The 18,320-nt window shown below is 37.8% G+C and overlaps 1 protein-coding gene across 6 annotated transcripts in view; it reads left to right on the top strand.

The window, feature by feature from the left end:
* Positions 1-18,320, top strand: part of HERC2 (HECT and RLD domain containing E3 ubiquitin protein ligase 2) — a 117,957-nt gene that overhangs the window by 69,723 nt on the left and 29,914 nt on the right. For all 6 annotated transcript variants that reach the window (XM_065646229.1, XM_065646238.1, XM_065646221.1 and 3 more), the window contains 17 exons: positions 1,353-1,543; positions 3,400-3,505; positions 3,676-3,767; positions 4,346-4,521; positions 5,016-5,127; positions 6,002-6,083; positions 6,182-6,325; positions 6,928-7,018; positions 8,479-8,656; positions 9,104-9,185; positions 9,268-9,439; positions 11,378-11,522; positions 12,232-12,457; positions 13,360-13,531; positions 14,103-14,289; positions 15,067-15,207; positions 15,551-15,742. In XM_065646229.1, the coding sequence (XP_065502301.1) occupies positions 1,353-1,543; positions 3,400-3,505; positions 3,676-3,767; positions 4,346-4,521; positions 5,016-5,127; positions 6,002-6,083; positions 6,182-6,325; positions 6,928-7,018; positions 8,479-8,656; positions 9,104-9,185; positions 9,268-9,439; positions 11,378-11,522; positions 12,232-12,457; positions 13,360-13,531; positions 14,103-14,289; positions 15,067-15,207; positions 15,551-15,742 (2,489 nt within the window). The remainder of the gene's footprint in view (positions 1-1,352; positions 1,544-3,399; positions 3,506-3,675; positions 3,768-4,345; positions 4,522-5,015; positions 5,128-6,001; positions 6,084-6,181; positions 6,326-6,927; positions 7,019-8,478; positions 8,657-9,103; positions 9,186-9,267; positions 9,440-11,377; positions 11,523-12,231; positions 12,458-13,359; positions 13,532-14,102; positions 14,290-15,066; positions 15,208-15,550; positions 15,743-18,320) is intronic.

Raw genomic sequence — 18,320 nt, 5'->3', positions numbered from 1 at the left:
TCAGTCTAAATGTAGTTGGATGGAATCCTGGTGACTGCAAGTGCAGCTTGAAATACATAAGATACCTTCTCACACCTGAATTGCTCTTCAACAGTTTTGCCTGTTGATGTGTAATGGCTGTTGCCTCTTTTTTCCCCAGGATGTGGAGACTCCAAAGAGGTGAGGTAGGACAGGGAAGCCTTTTGAAAGGCTCGTAATCAGAACTTCTTGTTTTTACGGCAAGAACAGGTGCAGCCATTTTAAGTCCAAAACTTTTGGGTTTTGCATCATTATGCAAAACTTACTTGACACTAGCTTCCCCCCCTCTTCTTTCCACCTGTCTAAAAATCAGTGTGATCCCTAGTATTTGCAAGATGGTGCTGACTTCTGGAATAAACCTCTTCATATTTACATGTAGCCAGATTAATTCATTTGGAAAATGAGTAAAACTGATTCCCTACTAGGAATCATGAACATGCATTGTGTCTATATGATGGTTTGTCCGAAGGGCAAGAAAGACTTTCCATTAATAAATCAGTTAATATGGCTGTACTGCTAATATGGTGTGAATCTGTAATCCTTCCTGTTGCCCTGGATAGGGTAGAGGCTTTTAGTCAGGCTTCGTAGAAGCTACAAAGATCAGTGAAGGGAAGTAGAAGTGAGGTTTTGCAGGGAGGAAATCAACAACTCATTAAACCACCTCGTTCTTGAACAATATTGGGAAGTTTTGAGTGCTGTAACTTAGCCATGGCTGTTTCTAGAAGTGATTTCTTTCGAGGGTTAGTTGCATGTTTTTCTATGCTTTGGTTGTGTACAAAATTAATGTGCTGTGGGCCTTTATTTTGAAGTATATATCATTGTAAATTTTGATTTGAATTTCAAAAGGAAGGACCCTTTGAAGTGGCTACTTTGTCAAGAATGTTAGTCTTTTAAGGATTTTGTCAGTTTAAGGTTCTCATGCCCCTGTAATGTTTTATCATTCAGTTTTAGGAATTAGTCTTAGTGTCTTATGTTCCTGAAGAGAGTAATTTTCCTTACTTTTTTAATGTTTATTTTTTATTAAATTATGCTTCATTTGTTGGTACAAATCAATTATAAGTGTAAGAATAGAAAGTGCGACTATCCCAAGTGACAGGTGTGACAACTTGCAGTCAGGTAAAATGCTTGAAACTGCTTTAAGAAAAAAAATAAATCTTGAGTTATGCCCTTCAAGCATGAGTAGTATTACCGTACCTATGTGATGTGCTTCTGTAGTCAACTTTTAGACTAGATACTTGAAATCTTTGTTATATTTCCTTTCACATTGCTGATGGTTTTAATAAAAGCAATTTTCTTTGAGAGGTACATGCTTAACATTTCATTTAACCCTGCAGGTCAGTCTCCGGTGTTTTGTGGACGTTCTGGAAAGCAGCTGAAGAGACGGCACAGCAGCCAGCGGGGAATGTTACTGGATGATTGGTCAAGAATAGTTAAGAATCTGAATGTCTCATCCTCCGTGAATCAAGCTTCACGTCTCATTGATGGTAGTGAGCAGTGCTGGCAGTCTTCTGGCTCACAAGGAAAGGTAACTGTAAGCCACAACTGGTTGATTCTGGCATACTTTCTTCTTAAGAGGATAAGTACTTACCTTGGTGAAATATATTTGTCTGTTACCTTTGTGTAAGATAGAAGAGTAGTAAAAACAGGCATCTGAAGTACAAAACTGTGTCTTCATAGTAAATATGCCTATTTTTTTAAGTTTTGCTTCATCTTTCTAATTATTTTATGTGAATCATAAGGAACTTGTGTGATTTTTGGAATACAGGGTAGTCTATTCTGTGGTTGGTTATATGGTTTCAATTACCTTTTCAGTAGAATAATAACTGGTGGCAGTTGTTCTTAACAGACACATTGATTATATTTTACTTAGGTAAAATATAAAATGTACTTTGCAATACAAAAACCATCTATGTTCTTACTAGCTAAAACTGCCTCCATGAACTCCCTTAGTTGCATAGAATCATACAATATCTCAAGTGGAAACGGGGACCCATAAGGATCAAGTCCAACTCCCTGCTGCTCACAGGACTACCTAAAACTAAATCATATGACTAAGAATGTCTTCTAGACACTCCTTGAACTCTGATAGGCTTAGTGCTGTGACCACTTCCCTGGGGAGCCTGTTCCAGTGACTGTCCACCCTCTGAGTGAAAAATCCTTCCCCAATGTCTGATCTGAATTTCTCCTGATGTAGCCTCATTCCATTTCCTCTTGTCCTATCATTGGTCATCACAGAGAGGAGATCAGCACCTCCCCCTCCACTGCCCCCTTTGAGGAAGGTGTAGGTGGTGATGAGGTCGCCCTTCAGCCTTCTGTTCTCCAAACTGAACAAACCAAGTGACCTTATAAGTCTTGCCCTCGAGACCTTTCACCATCTTGGTTGCCCTCCTCTGTACACACTTTAGTAGTTTGACATCTTTCTTATATTGAGGTGCCCAGAACTGCACACAGTGCTTCAGGTGAGGCTGCACCAGTGCAGAGCAGAGCGGGACAATCACCTCCCTGCCCGGCTGGCAATGCTGTGCTTGATGCAGCCATGACACGGGTGGCCCTCTTGGCTGCCAGGGCACACTGTTGGCTCATGTGCAACTTGCCATCAACCCAGACCCTCAGGTCTGTTTCCTCAGGGTTGCTCTCCAGCCTCTCGTCCCCCACTTTGTATGTATGAGCAGGATTACCCCATCCCAAGTGAAGAATCCAGCATTTGCTCTTGTTAAATTTCATATGGTTGGTGATTGCCCAGCTCTCTAGTCTATCCAGATTCTCCCTGTAAGGTCTCTTTACCCTCAAGGGAGTCCACAGCTCTTCCTAGTTTAGTGTAATCAGCAAACTTGCTCAATGTACATTCAACTTCTGTGCCCAGATAGTTTATAAAAACATCTAAGTGTTGTTCCTTAGTTTGTGGTTGCCAGTTTTTATTTGCCCACAGCACTGCTTTGTGGCCAGCCTAGGCACTGGGATTTGTGGCAAGACTTCTGTTCAGTGTGTTTTGATGTTCTGTTGATGACCATGTTGAGAATGTGTATCCCCAAGTACCTTTTCTTTGGGTCGACTACAGACTGTAACCAGTCAAAGATTTACATTATGTCCCATTTCTTGACCTCACTATGGTATTGTGCTTTCTCCATCTTCTCGATGACGTTGCTCTCGGGTGAAATAAATAATCTGCTGCATCTCTTTCTCTTGTATTTGGAGGTTGAACAGGTAAGAAGTTCACAAGGTCATTTTCCTTTGGCCAGTTCCCATGCATTGCAGCTGTTGTGTGCTGTTCATAAGTGTTTTTCATGCTTTTTCCAAAATCAGCACACATTTTATTCTTGTTAACTGTACGGTAGTCCTATCAATACTGTCTGAAAATGAAATCCTGTGTGTTTTCCCTAGCACTGGATTCGCTTGGAGATTTTTCCAGATGTTCTTGTTCACAGACTAAAGATGATAGTGGACCCTGCAGACAGCAGTTACATGCCCTCTTTAGTGGTAGTTTCAGGTATGTGTGTGTTCTCTGAGAAGTCTGAAAAATACTTTTTTTTGTACATTCAATGATAGATATTTTTCTGGTTTCAGTTAACGTAGTCATCTGTTTAATGTGCACAGTACCTGTTTATGAAACAAACACCGTATCTTAAAATATTTTTCTTTCCATGTTTTGTTTTCTAGGGGGGAATTCCTTAAATAACCTTATAGAGCTAAAGACAATCAATATAAATCCTACAGACACCACAGTGCCTCTTCTCAGTGATTGTACGGAAGTAAGTGAAGTTTGTGTGAGAATTACTCTTGTATGCAAAAGAAAAATATTTTGCTGCAAGAGAAGACTGAGGAGCCCTGTTGTGATTATTAAAGCATGTTATTTACTTTTTCTTCTAATTTAGCACTATTTCTCGGAGTTTAGTAAAGTTAATTTTCCTGATAAATTTTATCATAATCACAGCAAACTCTATACTAGCCTTAGTAGTAAAGATATTTTAGGTTTTTTTGGTGAAAAAAAGACCAAATGAACCAAAAAGACACCTCAATAACCTTAAATTTGGGGATAATTTTGGTGAGTGATAAAGCTTATTTTGAATAGTAGTTCTGATCTTTTTCAGTAACAGCAAGGAGGAGCGCATAATGAATTTTTAGAAAATTGGAAGTGAAAACAATCTGAAATTAATGAGGCCATGTGTTTATCTTAAAGTGTGAATTATATAGGGCTGAAAAGCCAAATAATTTAAGTTAGGATTCATTTTGTTAGGGTGACAAAGTGAAGCAGAAGTTCTAATTCTTTCCTATATTTTATAAAGTTACATAAGACCCAAAAGGTGGCAATTCAGTTTTTTCTTCTTAGTACCACAGGTATATTGAGGTTGCAATCAAGCAATGCAGAAGCTCTGGCATTGATTGCAAGATACACGGCCTCAGCATACTGGGACGTATACGTGCAGAGGATGAAGATTTGGCTGCAGTCCCTTTCCTTGCTTCTGATAACGAGGAAGAGGATGATGATAAAGCCAACACCGGCAGGTAGGAAACTGCAGGAGTGGGGGGGAAATCATAAAGAACTGCAGTGTCTATATATTCTAATCAGGAGATTCTTGTAAGATCAGCAACTTAATTAGGTTGGATGGTAGTAAAGAGAAATCAGCATCTTAGTTTGTCAGAATTGTAAGTAGGTCATTTGTTAACAAATAACTTCTTTAAGACTGTCACACTGGTGAGGTGGTAGCATTTTGTACAACTCTTCTGCTTCTGCAGTATACTTGGAGTTTGAAGCCTAGCTAAAAACTTGATGTGTTTATATTTCGTGTGTGGCGTGTGTATATTTACCACTGCTCAGCAAAACATTCTGGGTTTTTTGGTTTTTATTTGTTACAGCCACCACTTAACTGTGGTGGTGTAATCTGAATACTGAAACTGTTCCAAAATGTGAAATCAATAAATAGAGTAAAAAGGTGCCTGTGCTATATAGTATGCAGGTTGCTAACCTGACTGTTTTTTTTTTTCCTCTGTATGTTCAGTCTTGTTAGAAAGAAGGCAGCTGGGCTTGAATCGGCAGCTACAATAAGAACCAAAGTTTTTGTTTGGGGACTGAATGACAAAGACCAGTTGGGAGGGCTAAAAGGTTCCAAGGTATGTTTGTTGTTTTCACACTACAGAACAAAACAGACAGAGCTAAAAATAAAATGTGCAAGTCTTGTACAACTCAAAATTAATTCAAATTTATTCAGAATTTTAAAGTTTATTATCAAGAGCTATGAAGAGTAGGTTTTAATGGCTTTTTACTGTTAAGACATGGATGTCTGCCGGGTGGAAAATTGGTTGTTACGCTGAAATCCAGTTTGATTTTTAAAAGCCATTTAACCATTTGTTTTAGATGATAGTGAACTAATTGTTCTAAAAATGTGCAGCACTATGCGTATTTTGTTCCTTTTGAGTTTATGTGCATGAAATTAAGATTTTGAACTTTTCTATGTATGTCTTGTACCTGGAGCTGGTGCAGTAAGCAGAAAAAAAAGTTGAATTCTGATCTTTTGATTGGTGTAACTTGATTAGAATTCAGTGTAATTTGAGAGGAATTTCGGCCCTCTGTGCAGCAATTTATACATAATTTTTAATACAATGCAAGATGGGAGATACATGACAAATGTTTAATCAATTTAAGGTATAATTAATCTGAAAAGTATATTAAGAGAGCATTTCTTTAATTCATGTTGTAAATAAAATATAATATTGTATACGTAGAATGCCTTTCAAGAAACAAAAAGTTAACCATTACTGTCTTCTCTGTCCTGTATTTTTTCGGTATGTAAAGCCATCAAGGCCTCAGTGCAGAAATGCAGATTTCAGTTCATTCTTGCTTCATCTGAATAATACAGGGAGTTTCATGTATTTGGGGAAAAAAAAAAAGTACCTGTTAGATTGACTGGTTTATCACTTAAGAATAGCTCTTCTTTTGAAAGCATAAAACTTTAAAGTGTATTGTCATATTCCCTGTCCACTCTAGATAAAGGTTCCTTCCTTTTCTGAAACCCTATCTGCTTTGAACGTCGTACAAGTAGCTGGAGGGTCCAAAAGCCTTTTTGCAGGTAACATGTTTTAAATAAATATAATTATTTAAGAGCAGAAACAAATTTCTAGTTGTGAACCATTAATGGTGTTTCAAACTCTTGCTTCTTCACTTCAGTGACTGTAGAGGGTAAAGTATATGCCTGTGGAGAAGCCACAAATGGAAGGCTGGGCTTAGGAATATCTAGTGGAACTGTGCCTATTCCCCGCCAGATTACAGCTCTCAGTAACTATGTGGTAAAGAAGGTGGCTGTTCACTCAGGTACTGACTATTGCTGTTCTTATATTCATAAACATAACATATTAAGCCTGAAAAGAGTTGGTTTGCAATTTTCTTGGGTGTTGTGATGCCCTAAGCATATTCAATTTTAAAAAAGTTTTTTTAAATAAATAGAAGTTATGAAATTCTGCCTGTTGCATAAAATGTCAGATTGAATCTAATGGTTCTGTTGTTAAAATCTGTGAATTTAGACCATATGCAGTTTCTTACTTGCTGGAAGTTAAATATGGTAACTCCCGAACAGTTTTTCAGTCTGTTCCAAAGAATGTGTTTTCGTTTTTGGATATCGCTAAATGGTACATTTATTTTTTCTTTTTCCTGCAGCATTGAAAATAGCAAATTGAGTGGTTTTTTGGTTTTTTTTTGTTTTTTTTTTTTTTTAGTGTGCCAGGAAACCTACTCTGTCAAAAGTTTTGTGTTTTAAATTAAGTCACATAAAAACTCAAAATAAGTAATATGTATTGGGCTGAAAAGACGATGCAATAATATTGTAGAAGTACAATAGTGTCAAATTTCTGAGATTTTTGCTGGACCTGCTGCCTGCTTGAAAGCTTGAGAATTTAGATTTATATTTACACTTTTAGGTGGCCGGCATGCTATGGCATTAACTGTTGATGGAAAGGTATTTTCATGGGGCGAAGGAGATGATGGAAAACTTGGTCACTTCAGTCGAATGTAAGGATACCAAATTTGTCTGTATTTCATTAAGAGAACATTTGTATTGCATGTTATAACATTAGCTGACCACCTCTGTTGACAATGACAGGATTTTTAATACAATGGGAATACAAAATTGTGTCGTGAAAGTATTTTTTCAGCAGTATATGTCAATTTATGGTGCAGCGTTTGTAGTGGTCTTCAGTCATTTAAAAAGGAGGGGTTCAATTAATGTAATACATGGAAATACAGTGGATAGAGTCTTTAAGAGTATTTTTGACTGTCATGGAATAGTATTTTTGAATGTCATTGAAATGGCACATTTCTGGACATTAGAGCTTTTGGTTACTTTTATAAGGTAAGGTGTACAGAGGAGCCTTGAGGTGTAAAACTGTACCAGTTTTACATTCTTGAGCTGTAACAGTTCATACTGCAAGCCTCAAAGAGTATTTTGCAGCCCTTTTCTTTAGACTTCTGTTCACAAACTTGTTAGCCAGAAATACATTTCTTACGCTTTTCAGTAATACGTAGTTTAATCCTTCACATGACAGTTTTGAGGAAAATTTGAATTCTCAGGATTTTTCTTTGTATGCACCACAGAATAATCCTTTGAAAGAAAAAAAAGATAAACATAGCCCATGGGGAAATCTTTGTTTGTCATTCTGATATATTTTGAAGATCTGCTCAGAATACACAAAAAATTACAGTGCCCAACTCAGCTGGGCATTCATAGGGGTATGTGTTTCAGATAATGAAAAGGGAAGTCCAGATTAGAGCACTATTGTTTATTGTTCAACTGCCTCGTGTTTCCTGTAATTTTATTAAAAGTGAGACTTGGAACTCTCCGGCATTTCACAGGAGCAGATTTTCCAGAGGCCATGCATAATTTTATAAAACATTAATAGTGGCTCTGATACACAGTCAATATTAGAAAAACTTGAGTTGAAACTCTTCCCTCTATTTAGAGAATATTCTAACCATATAAATAGAAGAAGTTTCCAGTGCTGTCATGGAAGCCTAACAGTAAATTCCAGTTCTAATTTCTCTCTCGTAAAGAGCAAAGTTGGGATGGGAGTGTCACCTCTTAATCTTACTGTCTGTCTCTGTGTCCACGGAGTGAAGAAATACTTCTAACAAATCGCTCAACTTTGGGCAATGGCAGGATATCAGTTTTCACTTTGTTTTATACACTTTTTAATTGATTCATCACTTTGGTATTTTGGCTTTGTCACCTGAGTTTTGCAGTATATGCATAAAATATTTCTTCAAACAAACTTCAAAATATGTTAAAATAGTGTAAACTTTAGATTTATGGTGCTACTAAAGTGTGTGTCTTGTAATAATAATAACATTGCATCTTATTTTATCTTTAGGTTACTGTTAGCTATTACACAAAGTTTTTTGTATTGTGAAGATTGGAGTATATTGTGCAACTCTTTCATAATTATTGCAATGAATTCTTTATTCATTTTCTGTAGGAACTGTGATAAACCCAGACTGATAGAAGCGTTGAAAACCAAACGCATCCGTGATATTGCTTGTGGCAGCTCCCACAGTGCTGCCATTACCTCCAGTGGTGAACTGTATACGTGGGGTCTTGGAGAATATGGAAGGCTGGGACATGGAGATAATACCACACAGCTGAAGCCTAAGATGGTAAAAGAAATGTTTCTTGTCTCTGAAATGTGAATGTGTTTGTTAGTTTAATAAATGATAAAGCTAAAGTAAAGACAAAACTCATGAAAGCATGAAGACATCCTTTTGGAGTGATCTAAATTAGATTTTGGTACACATACCTCTAATAATAGGCAAGCTGTTTCAGAAAGGCCAAAAAGATCCAGTCTCTTTTTCTTGGGAAGTGGTGTGGAATGGCTTGTGCCGTTTTGAACATTCGTGTCTGCATCGACTGATACACAGCTGGAAGCTGCCACTGTCATGAAGCAATATTGGGTCCTGAGTGAGCAAGGCTTGATAATCCTTTGCTAAATGGTGTGCTCAGGCTGGGCACAATAAGCAAGATCAGTCATAAGAGCTTGAAAATGTCTGTGAAGTTTTAAAACATAATTTTTTTGAAACACCTTTCTCACTTTTTCTGGTTTGTAGGTTAAAGTGCTCCTGGGTCACAGAGTCATTCAGGTTGCTTGTGGAAGCAGAGATGCTCAGACTCTTGCTCTGACAGATGAAGGTAGGAATATCTTGTTCGAGAAGGTTTGTAGCGCATAGGAGTACTGTGATTGTCGTTTGACCTGCCATTTGGTGTTTGTTAGGTTTGGTGTTTTCTTGGGGTGATGGTGATTTTGGAAAACTGGGCCGAGGAGGAAGTGAAGGATGCAACATTCCTCAGAACATTGAAAGGCTGAACGGCCAAGGCGTTTGTCAGATCGAGTGTGGTGCACAGTTCTCGTTGGCACTGACCAAGTCGGGAGTGGTGTGGACATGGTACGTTACATCTGCCAGAAAGCATTAACAAAGCAATTGCTAAGTATGTGTTGTATTTATTACTGCTTGACTATCTTAACTTGAATCTGTGCCTTATTTATGTGCTTTATCTTTTAAACTGGCAGCTCTTCAGACAAGCTTTGATCTTTTCAATTACTCTAACACTGTGTCTTGTGGCACGCTCAGTTGTGTATGGTACTCTGTTAGGGTGCCGGGGTCTTACTGAATCAGTGGAGGAGGGGGAGGATCATTCCCTCTCTTTGGAGCAATGGGGTGTGGGAAGGAATGTTAATTCAAGACTTTGGAGTGGAGTGGGAAAAAGAGAACCTGAGAATTATAGTTCAGAGTATGTAACCTACAGCTGAAGCAGAGATGGAGAGTAAGGATGTAGTAGATAGGGAAGTAAGCTAAAATGCAGAAGAGATGGGAAGAACTTCCTTGGAAACACAGGCTCAGAGGGCCACTGAGTTGTCAGTAATGATGCCTCAAAACAACAGCTGGTATGAGAATGATCACTGAGAGCTATTCAGAAACCTGTTTTATTTTTCTTCTGTCTGCTTGCTTCTGCTTTGTTTTGAACACAAACGTGGTTTTTTGAGTTTATAAACCTTTCTGTAAAATTTGAGAACTTGCTGTGTGGCACATCAGCTTCAGAGCTCTAACAAGATCAAAGTCTTACCCTATCCTTGTATAATAGGACTATGACCTGTTTGATGTATATCAAAGCTAAGAAGTCTTAAAATGGTCATTTTTGTTGTATTATTTGTCAGCAATTGATGAATGATATGAAAAGAAATCCACAAAACTTCTGGTTTTATAAGTTACTTCTATTTGAAAAAGGGAGATGAGATTTTGGCAGAGATGTCATTTCTCAGAGTGGCCACAAGAAACTGTATCTCTCTCTCACTTTCACCCATCTTTTAAATTCTTTTTTTTGTAGTGACAAAAGGACTAAGAGGAAAGGGAATCTGGCAGTCTTTAAGAACTCGGCGAAATTCTTGCTTATTCCTTCCTTCCCCCAGTTTGTCTTTACACTGTTACATCTAGTCATAAAATCTATAGCTATTTCATGACATTACAAGTCTTCAAGGAGACTTATTTGAGCTGTTTCAGCTGTGCATGGCTGCGTCGCTTCTAAACTTTTACTCTTCTTGTATTTGCACTGGATTGAGGGAAACATCGCAGCTTCTGTTAAAACTTTAGGCAATAGCATTGCATATATCACGTTCACCTCCAGCGTAATATAACCTTTCTTCAGAAAAATTGGTGTTGCTGGGGTGAGCCGCAGAACTGAGCGAATAGTTGCTAAAAACACAGTGGAAGAAATCTCAGGGTTTTTTTGTTTGTTTGTTTTTCTTCTTTACTGACATTCTTAGAGGCATTTTAAGATGTTTACATTACTTTTGCATATGGTATACTTTTAGTGTGGTTTGTGTATAACAATTTTTGAAGAATTTAAGCCATAGAGACTTGAAAACCTACACTGAGGCTTGCAACAGTGTGGAAAAATTCATTTCGGAAAACATGTTAGTTCACATATCTTTTTTCATGTGAGTTAACTTGTCAGAGGGTCTGTTACTGTTAGGTTTATCCTAAGTCATATAAATCTGTCCAAGTCTATCAAAACACATCAATTTTGTAAGTATTTATAATTGCAGTGTTTCTGCAACAGGATATTCAGTGTAATCACAGTTGCACTATGTACAAAAAATAGTCATAATGATATCTGTTCTTTACTAAGGTGAGAAGTTACAGGGTCGCAGAACTGTGGTTATCCTCATTTTTAGGCCTTTGTGATTCAGATTTGAAGAATTACTAGTTGGTGCTTGTGTTTAATCCCAGTGATAAACGAAGCGTTTTCATTTAGGAAGCTGCATTGACAGAGGAATGTGTAAACAATATAATTGTTTTGAATTTTACATTTACTATCTGTTACAGGGGTAAAGGTGACTACTTCAGGCTGGGCCACGGCACAGATGTACATGTACGAAAGCCACAAGTTGTGGAAGGACTGAGGGGTAAAAAGATCGTGCACGTGGCTGTAGGTGCACTCCATTGTCTAGCGGTCACTGACACAGGACAGGTACGTTGGGCATCACCCACCTTTTTCCTTGATCCAGAAAGGAATAAACTAAACTGCTGAGGAAGAAGAGTGCCATAGCATCGGTGCTGATAAAATGGAATAAAAATTTCTATTGGTATTTATTTGCTTTTTAGAGTCCTGAATAAATATAAGCATGATTGTAATTTAAAATTTATTAGCTTTCATGTTATTATTGGAGTTTAAATGTTATCATAGTAGCTTTTTAAATATTTTCTAGTTTGTTTATTATCTCATGATCAATTTCCTGCTTCTCACTCTTGAAATGCAAGAGCAGTCATAGTATTCTGGACAGGTATTTCTCCTGTGATCCAGCATTATCATTACCTGGTATTGATTCAGTTCCCCAGTGTAAATACTATGCACCTAATTCTTCTAACTTACTGACTTACTGTTCACTGTGACCATTGAATAATTTATGAGTCAACATATGATTTCTGAATTGGCAGTAATTTATGAATCATCGGATAAAGTGCTGCTTTGATTTTTTTATTGTTTTTTTTTCTTTTAAAGTATGATAATGCCTGCATTATTTAACAGGGGAAAAAGAAAAAGTGCCAGCAATAGGTTCTCTAAAGTGTCCTAGATTAAAAATACAAATGGCTAAGATTCCTTTGTTGGAATTTTTAAGAAAACAATTAAATGAAGCAACTCATGAAGCAAAGTAATGTGTGGAAATGTTTACTGGCAGGTTTACGCTTGGGGTGACAATGACCATGGGCAACAAGGCAATGGAACTACTACAGTCAATAGAAAGCCCACTCTCGTCCAGGGCTTGGAAGGCCAGAAAATCACCCGGGTTGCTTGTGGGTCTTCCCACAGTGTAGCGTGGACAACAGTGGATGTAGCTACACCAGCTGTTCATGAGCCAGTGCTTTTCCAGACAGCGAGGGACCCTTTAGGTGCATCTTATCTTGGTTGGTATTTATTGCCTTACATTGTTGTTTGTTTTTTTTTGTTTTGTTTTGTGTTTAATCCCATTAGAGAGTTAGTTGTGTGTATAGTTTAATAGGTGACAGAAGAGCGCAAAAAGAAAACTGTCTTTTAAAAAAAACACCACAAAAAACCCAACAGGAAACATACACACCTCTACAAAAATCCCAACAAAATCTCTGCCTGAAAGTAGAAGTTGTAAAGGACTTTAATCAGAAGTATCATTAGTTTGAACTTCTGTTGTGCTTCAGGAAATTAAAATGCAACATGCTTTATGAAATGCCCTGAAGACTTTGTATTTAATATGGGATAGAGCTTTATGAAGGTAATTGTAGATGGATGCTACTGTAGTATTGGTGGTCTTACATGTTACCACTTGCTATAATTCTTGATGCTACTGTTAACCTTTTGTTTCTAAGGTGACTTAAGAATTAGGGAGGCAAAACAGGAGGTTTTTTGTGTTGAATATAAAAGCACTGAACATTTTGCTAATTAAGCCTTCGTGAATGAGGCAACGTAATTAAAAAAGAGCAAGAACTATATATATAGATTATTTGATTAGTATTTTTAAGACTACCTAATATTCTTGTTATTTGAGAAACTTCTGTGTAAGTAAAACTTGTTTTAGATGCTGATCACAAAAATATTAATCTCTGTGTTACTTTAATCTTCCTGAGTAAGTAACAAGGAGGAACACTATTTTATGAAAGCCTTTGCTCCAAAGCCTCAGTATTGACTTTAATGTTGTAACTGTAGACACTGCAGTTTAAGAATCTACTGTAGTTTACAGTCATCTTTCTGACTAAACAAAAAATTAGATAAATCAGTTCCAGTTATGTATTACACCATTAAAAAAAGCTCTCGCCTTTTTTCCCCCTCATTCCAGGTGTTCCTTCAGATGCAGATTCTTCTGCTGCCAGTAACAAAATTAGTGGGGCAAACAGTTCCAAGCCGAATCGCCCTTCCCTTGCAAAGATTCTCCTGTCGCTTGATGGGAATGTTGCCAAGCAGCAGGCGTTATCTCATATACTGATGGCATTACAAATCATGTATGCCAGGTAGGCACACAAACTTTCCTGTCTTTTGCAGAGTGAAACATGACATAACTTACTATCTAGTAGGGTCTTCTGATTCAGCTAGAAATTGTTTCACAAATATGGACTCTTCAGGATAGGCCTAAGCTCAATTTAATTTTTTTTTATATTGATTTTAGCTTTATGCTGTTAACGTTTTCTTTACAAAAGCTCCCAGTGCCTGGGGGGAAAAAATGTTTATTTAGGAATGCTCAAGTAAATCACGTAAAAGGAGTGTAAGTAAATCACGATAGATGACATGGAGGAAGCAGTGGAGGCCAGGGTGGAAAGAACAACAAAACTTTATAGTGCCCTCCTTGTTGGTAGAGAACAGAGTATTTGTGCTAAAGTTTATGAAGAGGAACTCATGTAAAATAGTGGCCTTAAAACACCATATTTAAGCATCAGGCCCAAAGGAGAATGGAGATAAAACTAGTCTCTCATTTCAGAGCTTGGAAACCTTTCCTTATTTTATTAAGACAAGCTAGCATATTTTTTCTAAGTTCAACAAGGGAGTATAATTAGCTTTATGTTAATCTGTCCTGAATTATTTCAGGGATGCAGTTGTTGGCGCATTGATGCCTGCAAGTATGATTGCACCAGTAGAATGTCCCTCTTCATCACCAGCCCCCCCATCAGATGCTGCTTCTGCAGGAAGCCCTGCCAATGGAGATGACTGTGTGCTTGGAGGAGATATAGAAGAGAGGCTGAGCCCAAACCCATGGCAGGACAGGAGAGGGGAGGTAAAGGGTCGAGTGAATTTTTCCGTCAGTATTTAACAGTAAAGCTGAAAAATGCTGTCCTGTTTAGTCTGATAATAGCAGAGATTAAACAGTTCTTTGCTCTAATGTTAGGAGTGGGTACTCTGCGTGTTTTAGATTTGGAAAAACTGAAGTTTTAGTGTGAAATCAGTTTTGAACTTTCAAAATGCACTGTGTCATTTAAATGCAATTGTGGTGATTTCTAATAGTATTTTAGAATTAACAAGAAAATATTAACCATTTGACCAGGTATGAAATTCATTTTACAGGAGTGATCTTTAAATAAAAAAAGTCATGTCTAAGCGAAAATTTGACAGTTATTTAAAGATATGTAATTGTGAACTTATATCAACTAATGTACACAGGAGGACCTGAATGGAATTCTATTATGTTGATTCTCTACTGCAAACAGAAGCAGAAAAAAGGCTTGCTACTGAAGAGATCTTTTCCTTTAACAGACTATTAATTTGACATGCGTTGTTAGGGCTTATCTTGTACATTGTAGGCTTTTCTGCAGGCACTGATGTTTTATTGTATGGTTTTGTAGCAGCTGGCATTGAGCGAGGTGTTGGCTGGTTTGCCAAGGAACAAAAAATAGAAGCTAAAAGTACAACGAGCGAATCTATTCGCTTTCAATTTATGTCTGTTGCTACATTGCTTCTGTCTTTGAACATAAGTCCTTCTAATAAATAACTAGATTCTTAAAGGTTTTACAGTATCTTGCTGCAGCTTTTGTTAATTATTATTTGTTTTGGTTAGGTTGTTTCTTCTGAAGATGCTGTGACACCGTCTGCTGTAACTCCCTCAGCTGCTGCTGCCTCTTCCCGTCCTTTCATTCCAGTCACAGACGATCCTGGAGCTGCCAGTATCATCGCAGAAACCATGACAAAAACCAAAGAAGTAATGTTGTTAATACCTTCCTTAAAAATGAAGTCCTTACCATGCTTATATCAAGCAGTTTTGCCTTTTTTTTTTTTTTTAATGCTTTTAAAGTTATTCTGGATATGATCGCATTTTGAAAATCTATCCAAAGACAAATGGATTTTTTTTTTCTGAAGTTAAAGTTTTAGAAGAACTTTTTCACTTGAGAAATGTAGGTTAATTATGGGGCCATATAATCCCAGATTTATGAACTGTGTTTTAAACTACCTCTAAACTTCTTCAGACAAGTTAACTTGTTCAGATTCAGTGAGATACTCCTTTCATCTTCACTGCCTAAATATTTCTTCCATTTGTTTTGTAGGATGTAGAAAGTCAGAGTAAAGTATCTGGCCCAGAACCGCAGTACTTGGATGAGTTTACGAGTCTGTTGGTACCAGACGACACACGAGTCATGGTTGACCTGCTAAAGCTCGCTGTGTCCAACCGAGCAGGCGAAAAGGGAAGAGACGTTCTTTCGGCTGTTCTGTCTGGTATGGGCACAGCTTACCCACAGGTCAGCTTTTGTTACTCTTGCATTTTAACTACGTCCTTCTTAGTAGTAGCTTACTAGGCTATTTTCTTGTTTTTGAAGTGCTGTTCAACATACTGAGAAACTTAATAAAAAAAAATTCGAGTTGAACTTAAATGCTTGTGAGCCTTAATGATGCCCTCATCATAAGATGGATATTGAAGTACTAGAGAGAGTGCAGAGGAGGGTGGCGAAGCTGCTGAGGAGTCTGGAGCACAAGTCTAATGAGGAGCGGCTGAGGGAACTGGGGCTGTTTAGCCTGGAGAAAAGGAGGCTGAGGGGAGACTTTATCGCTCTCTGCAACTACCTGAAAGGAGGTTGTAGTGAGATGGGTGTTGGGCTCTTCTCCCACGTAGCAAGTGACAGGACAACTGGAAATGGCCTTCGAGTTGCACCACGGAAGGTTTAGATTGGATATGAGGAAGAAATTCTTCACGGAAAGGGTTGTCAGGCATTGGAACAGGCTGCCCAGGGAAGTCGTGGAGTCACCAGCCCTGGAGGTGTTTAAAACAGATATAGACAAGGTTCTTAGGGACATGGTTTAGTGCTAGAGTTAGGTTACGGTTGGACTCAGTGATCCTGAGGGTCTCTTCCAACCAAAATGATTCTATGATTCTGTTACATGAATACATGCATGTGCTACAAATGTCAGTAATAGACAATTTCCTTGATTTGTCATGATGCAGTTAGACATTAAAATAGAAGCTTAATGAACTGTATCTATATATTGGACAAGTGGCTTTGTTTGTTGGAATGAAGCTGAATTAAACTAAGCCCTATTTCCTGGATCAGTGGAATGTTAGTTTAAAAACTTCCATGCTGGTTTTGTTTTGCATCCGAGTTCATTTCTCCAATTAATGCAGTCATTATTGTTAGCTAAAAATGCTGTTAGTATGTTGTTAACAATATAGTAATTTTTCTTAATTTTGATGCGCTGAACTTTGTAACTATTTACAAAGTGTCCATGGGTGTGGAGTTTTTTGGGACAACTGACAAACAAGTCAAAATGCTATAATACTGGTTACCAACAGCTGTATGAAAGAATATTACCAATCACAAATTATTTATATAATATCTGCCTATAATAATGTATTGAAAGTTGCCTAATGTTTCTTGTAGTTTTACCCTTTGAATATTTTTTTTCCAGTGAGTAACAGTGCATTTCTTTTGATATAATCATATGATGTAGTTAATTTATGGCTTTGCACTGCTTAAAGACTGATTTGAAACATTGGAAGTGATTATACAAAGCTGATTTTTGTGTTCTTTTATAAAACTTGGCTTCAGTGACCAGAAGGATGCATAATGACTTTGCTAAGGAGTACGCATTGAATTGAGAGAAATTTTATTTATTAATGCTATAAATGACAAGAACAGCTTCAGTTTTAAACAATGAAATCTTATGGTGTCTGTGTCCAAGTAAACTAGGATTGTGAGAGAGCCTAGTTGATGCTATTCGTGTAGAGGCATTTCAGTGGCATTTCTCAAATTATTACTTGCTCCCACCCCAGTTTTCAAACTCCTTACATTAATTGGTTGTGTATACCCATGTTCTGGGTATACACCCCTCCCATAACAATTAGATGCACACTATATATACACTTAAACTTTATGTCTGGTTTTTTTGCTTCTAGCATTAATAGTGAGTAGCTGAACAACTTTGTGGGTGTTTGTTGTGGTTTGTTTGGGGTTTTTTTTGTTGTTGGTGGTGATTTTTTTGCTTAGTTATTTTACCTCCAGAGTCAGAATTTTTATTTGAAACTGCTCTTTAAAAATGGGTACTATTGGAATTTTCTCTCTAAAAATGCTTTGCAGTATTATGTATTGTTTAAACATTTAGAATAGAATAGACCATATCAGTGAGAAGGGACCTACAACGATCATCTAGTCCAACTGCCTGACCACTTCAGAGCTGACCAAAAGTTACAGCATATTATTAAGGACCTTGTGTAAATATGTCTTGAACACTGACAGGCTTGGGGCATTGACCACATCTCTAGGAAGCCTGTTCCAGTGTTTGACCATCTTCTCAGAGAAGAAATGCTTCCTCATGTTCAGTCTAAATGTCCCCTGATGCAGCTTCGAGCCATTCCCACGGGTCCCATCACTGGATCCCGGGGAGCAGAGCTCAGCACCTCCCTCTCCTCTTCCCCTCCTCAGAGCTGCAGAGCCATGAGGTCGCCCCTCAGCCTCCTGCTCTCTGAACTAGACAAGCCCAGAGTCCTCAGCTGCTCCTCCCAGGACTTGCCTTCCAGCCCTTTCACCAGCTTTGTTGCCTCCTCTGGAGGCATTCAAGGACCTTCACACCCTACTTAAATTGTGGAGCCCAGAACTGCACATGGTGCTTGAAGTGGGGCTGCACCAAGGCGGACTACAGTGGGAGACTCACACCTTTCATTAAGCTCTCAGCCTATGCTTCACAGTTTAAGTACTTACTGCAAACTTAAATTGTTTGGCTTTTAGGAGTTTTTCTAGCTTTAACACCACCGAAAAAAGTACTTTTGAATGAATATGATTGTTTCTGAATCAGAATTCCAAAACCAAGTGATCTATTTATTTATTT

Source organism: Caloenas nicobarica, chromosome 1, assembly GCF_036013445.1.
Source record: "Caloenas nicobarica isolate bCalNic1 chromosome 1, bCalNic1.hap1, whole genome shotgun sequence".
Lineage (NCBI taxonomy): Eukaryota > Metazoa > Chordata > Aves > Columbiformes > Columbidae > Caloenas > Caloenas nicobarica.
This window is presented reverse-complemented; position numbering and strand designations above follow the sequence as displayed.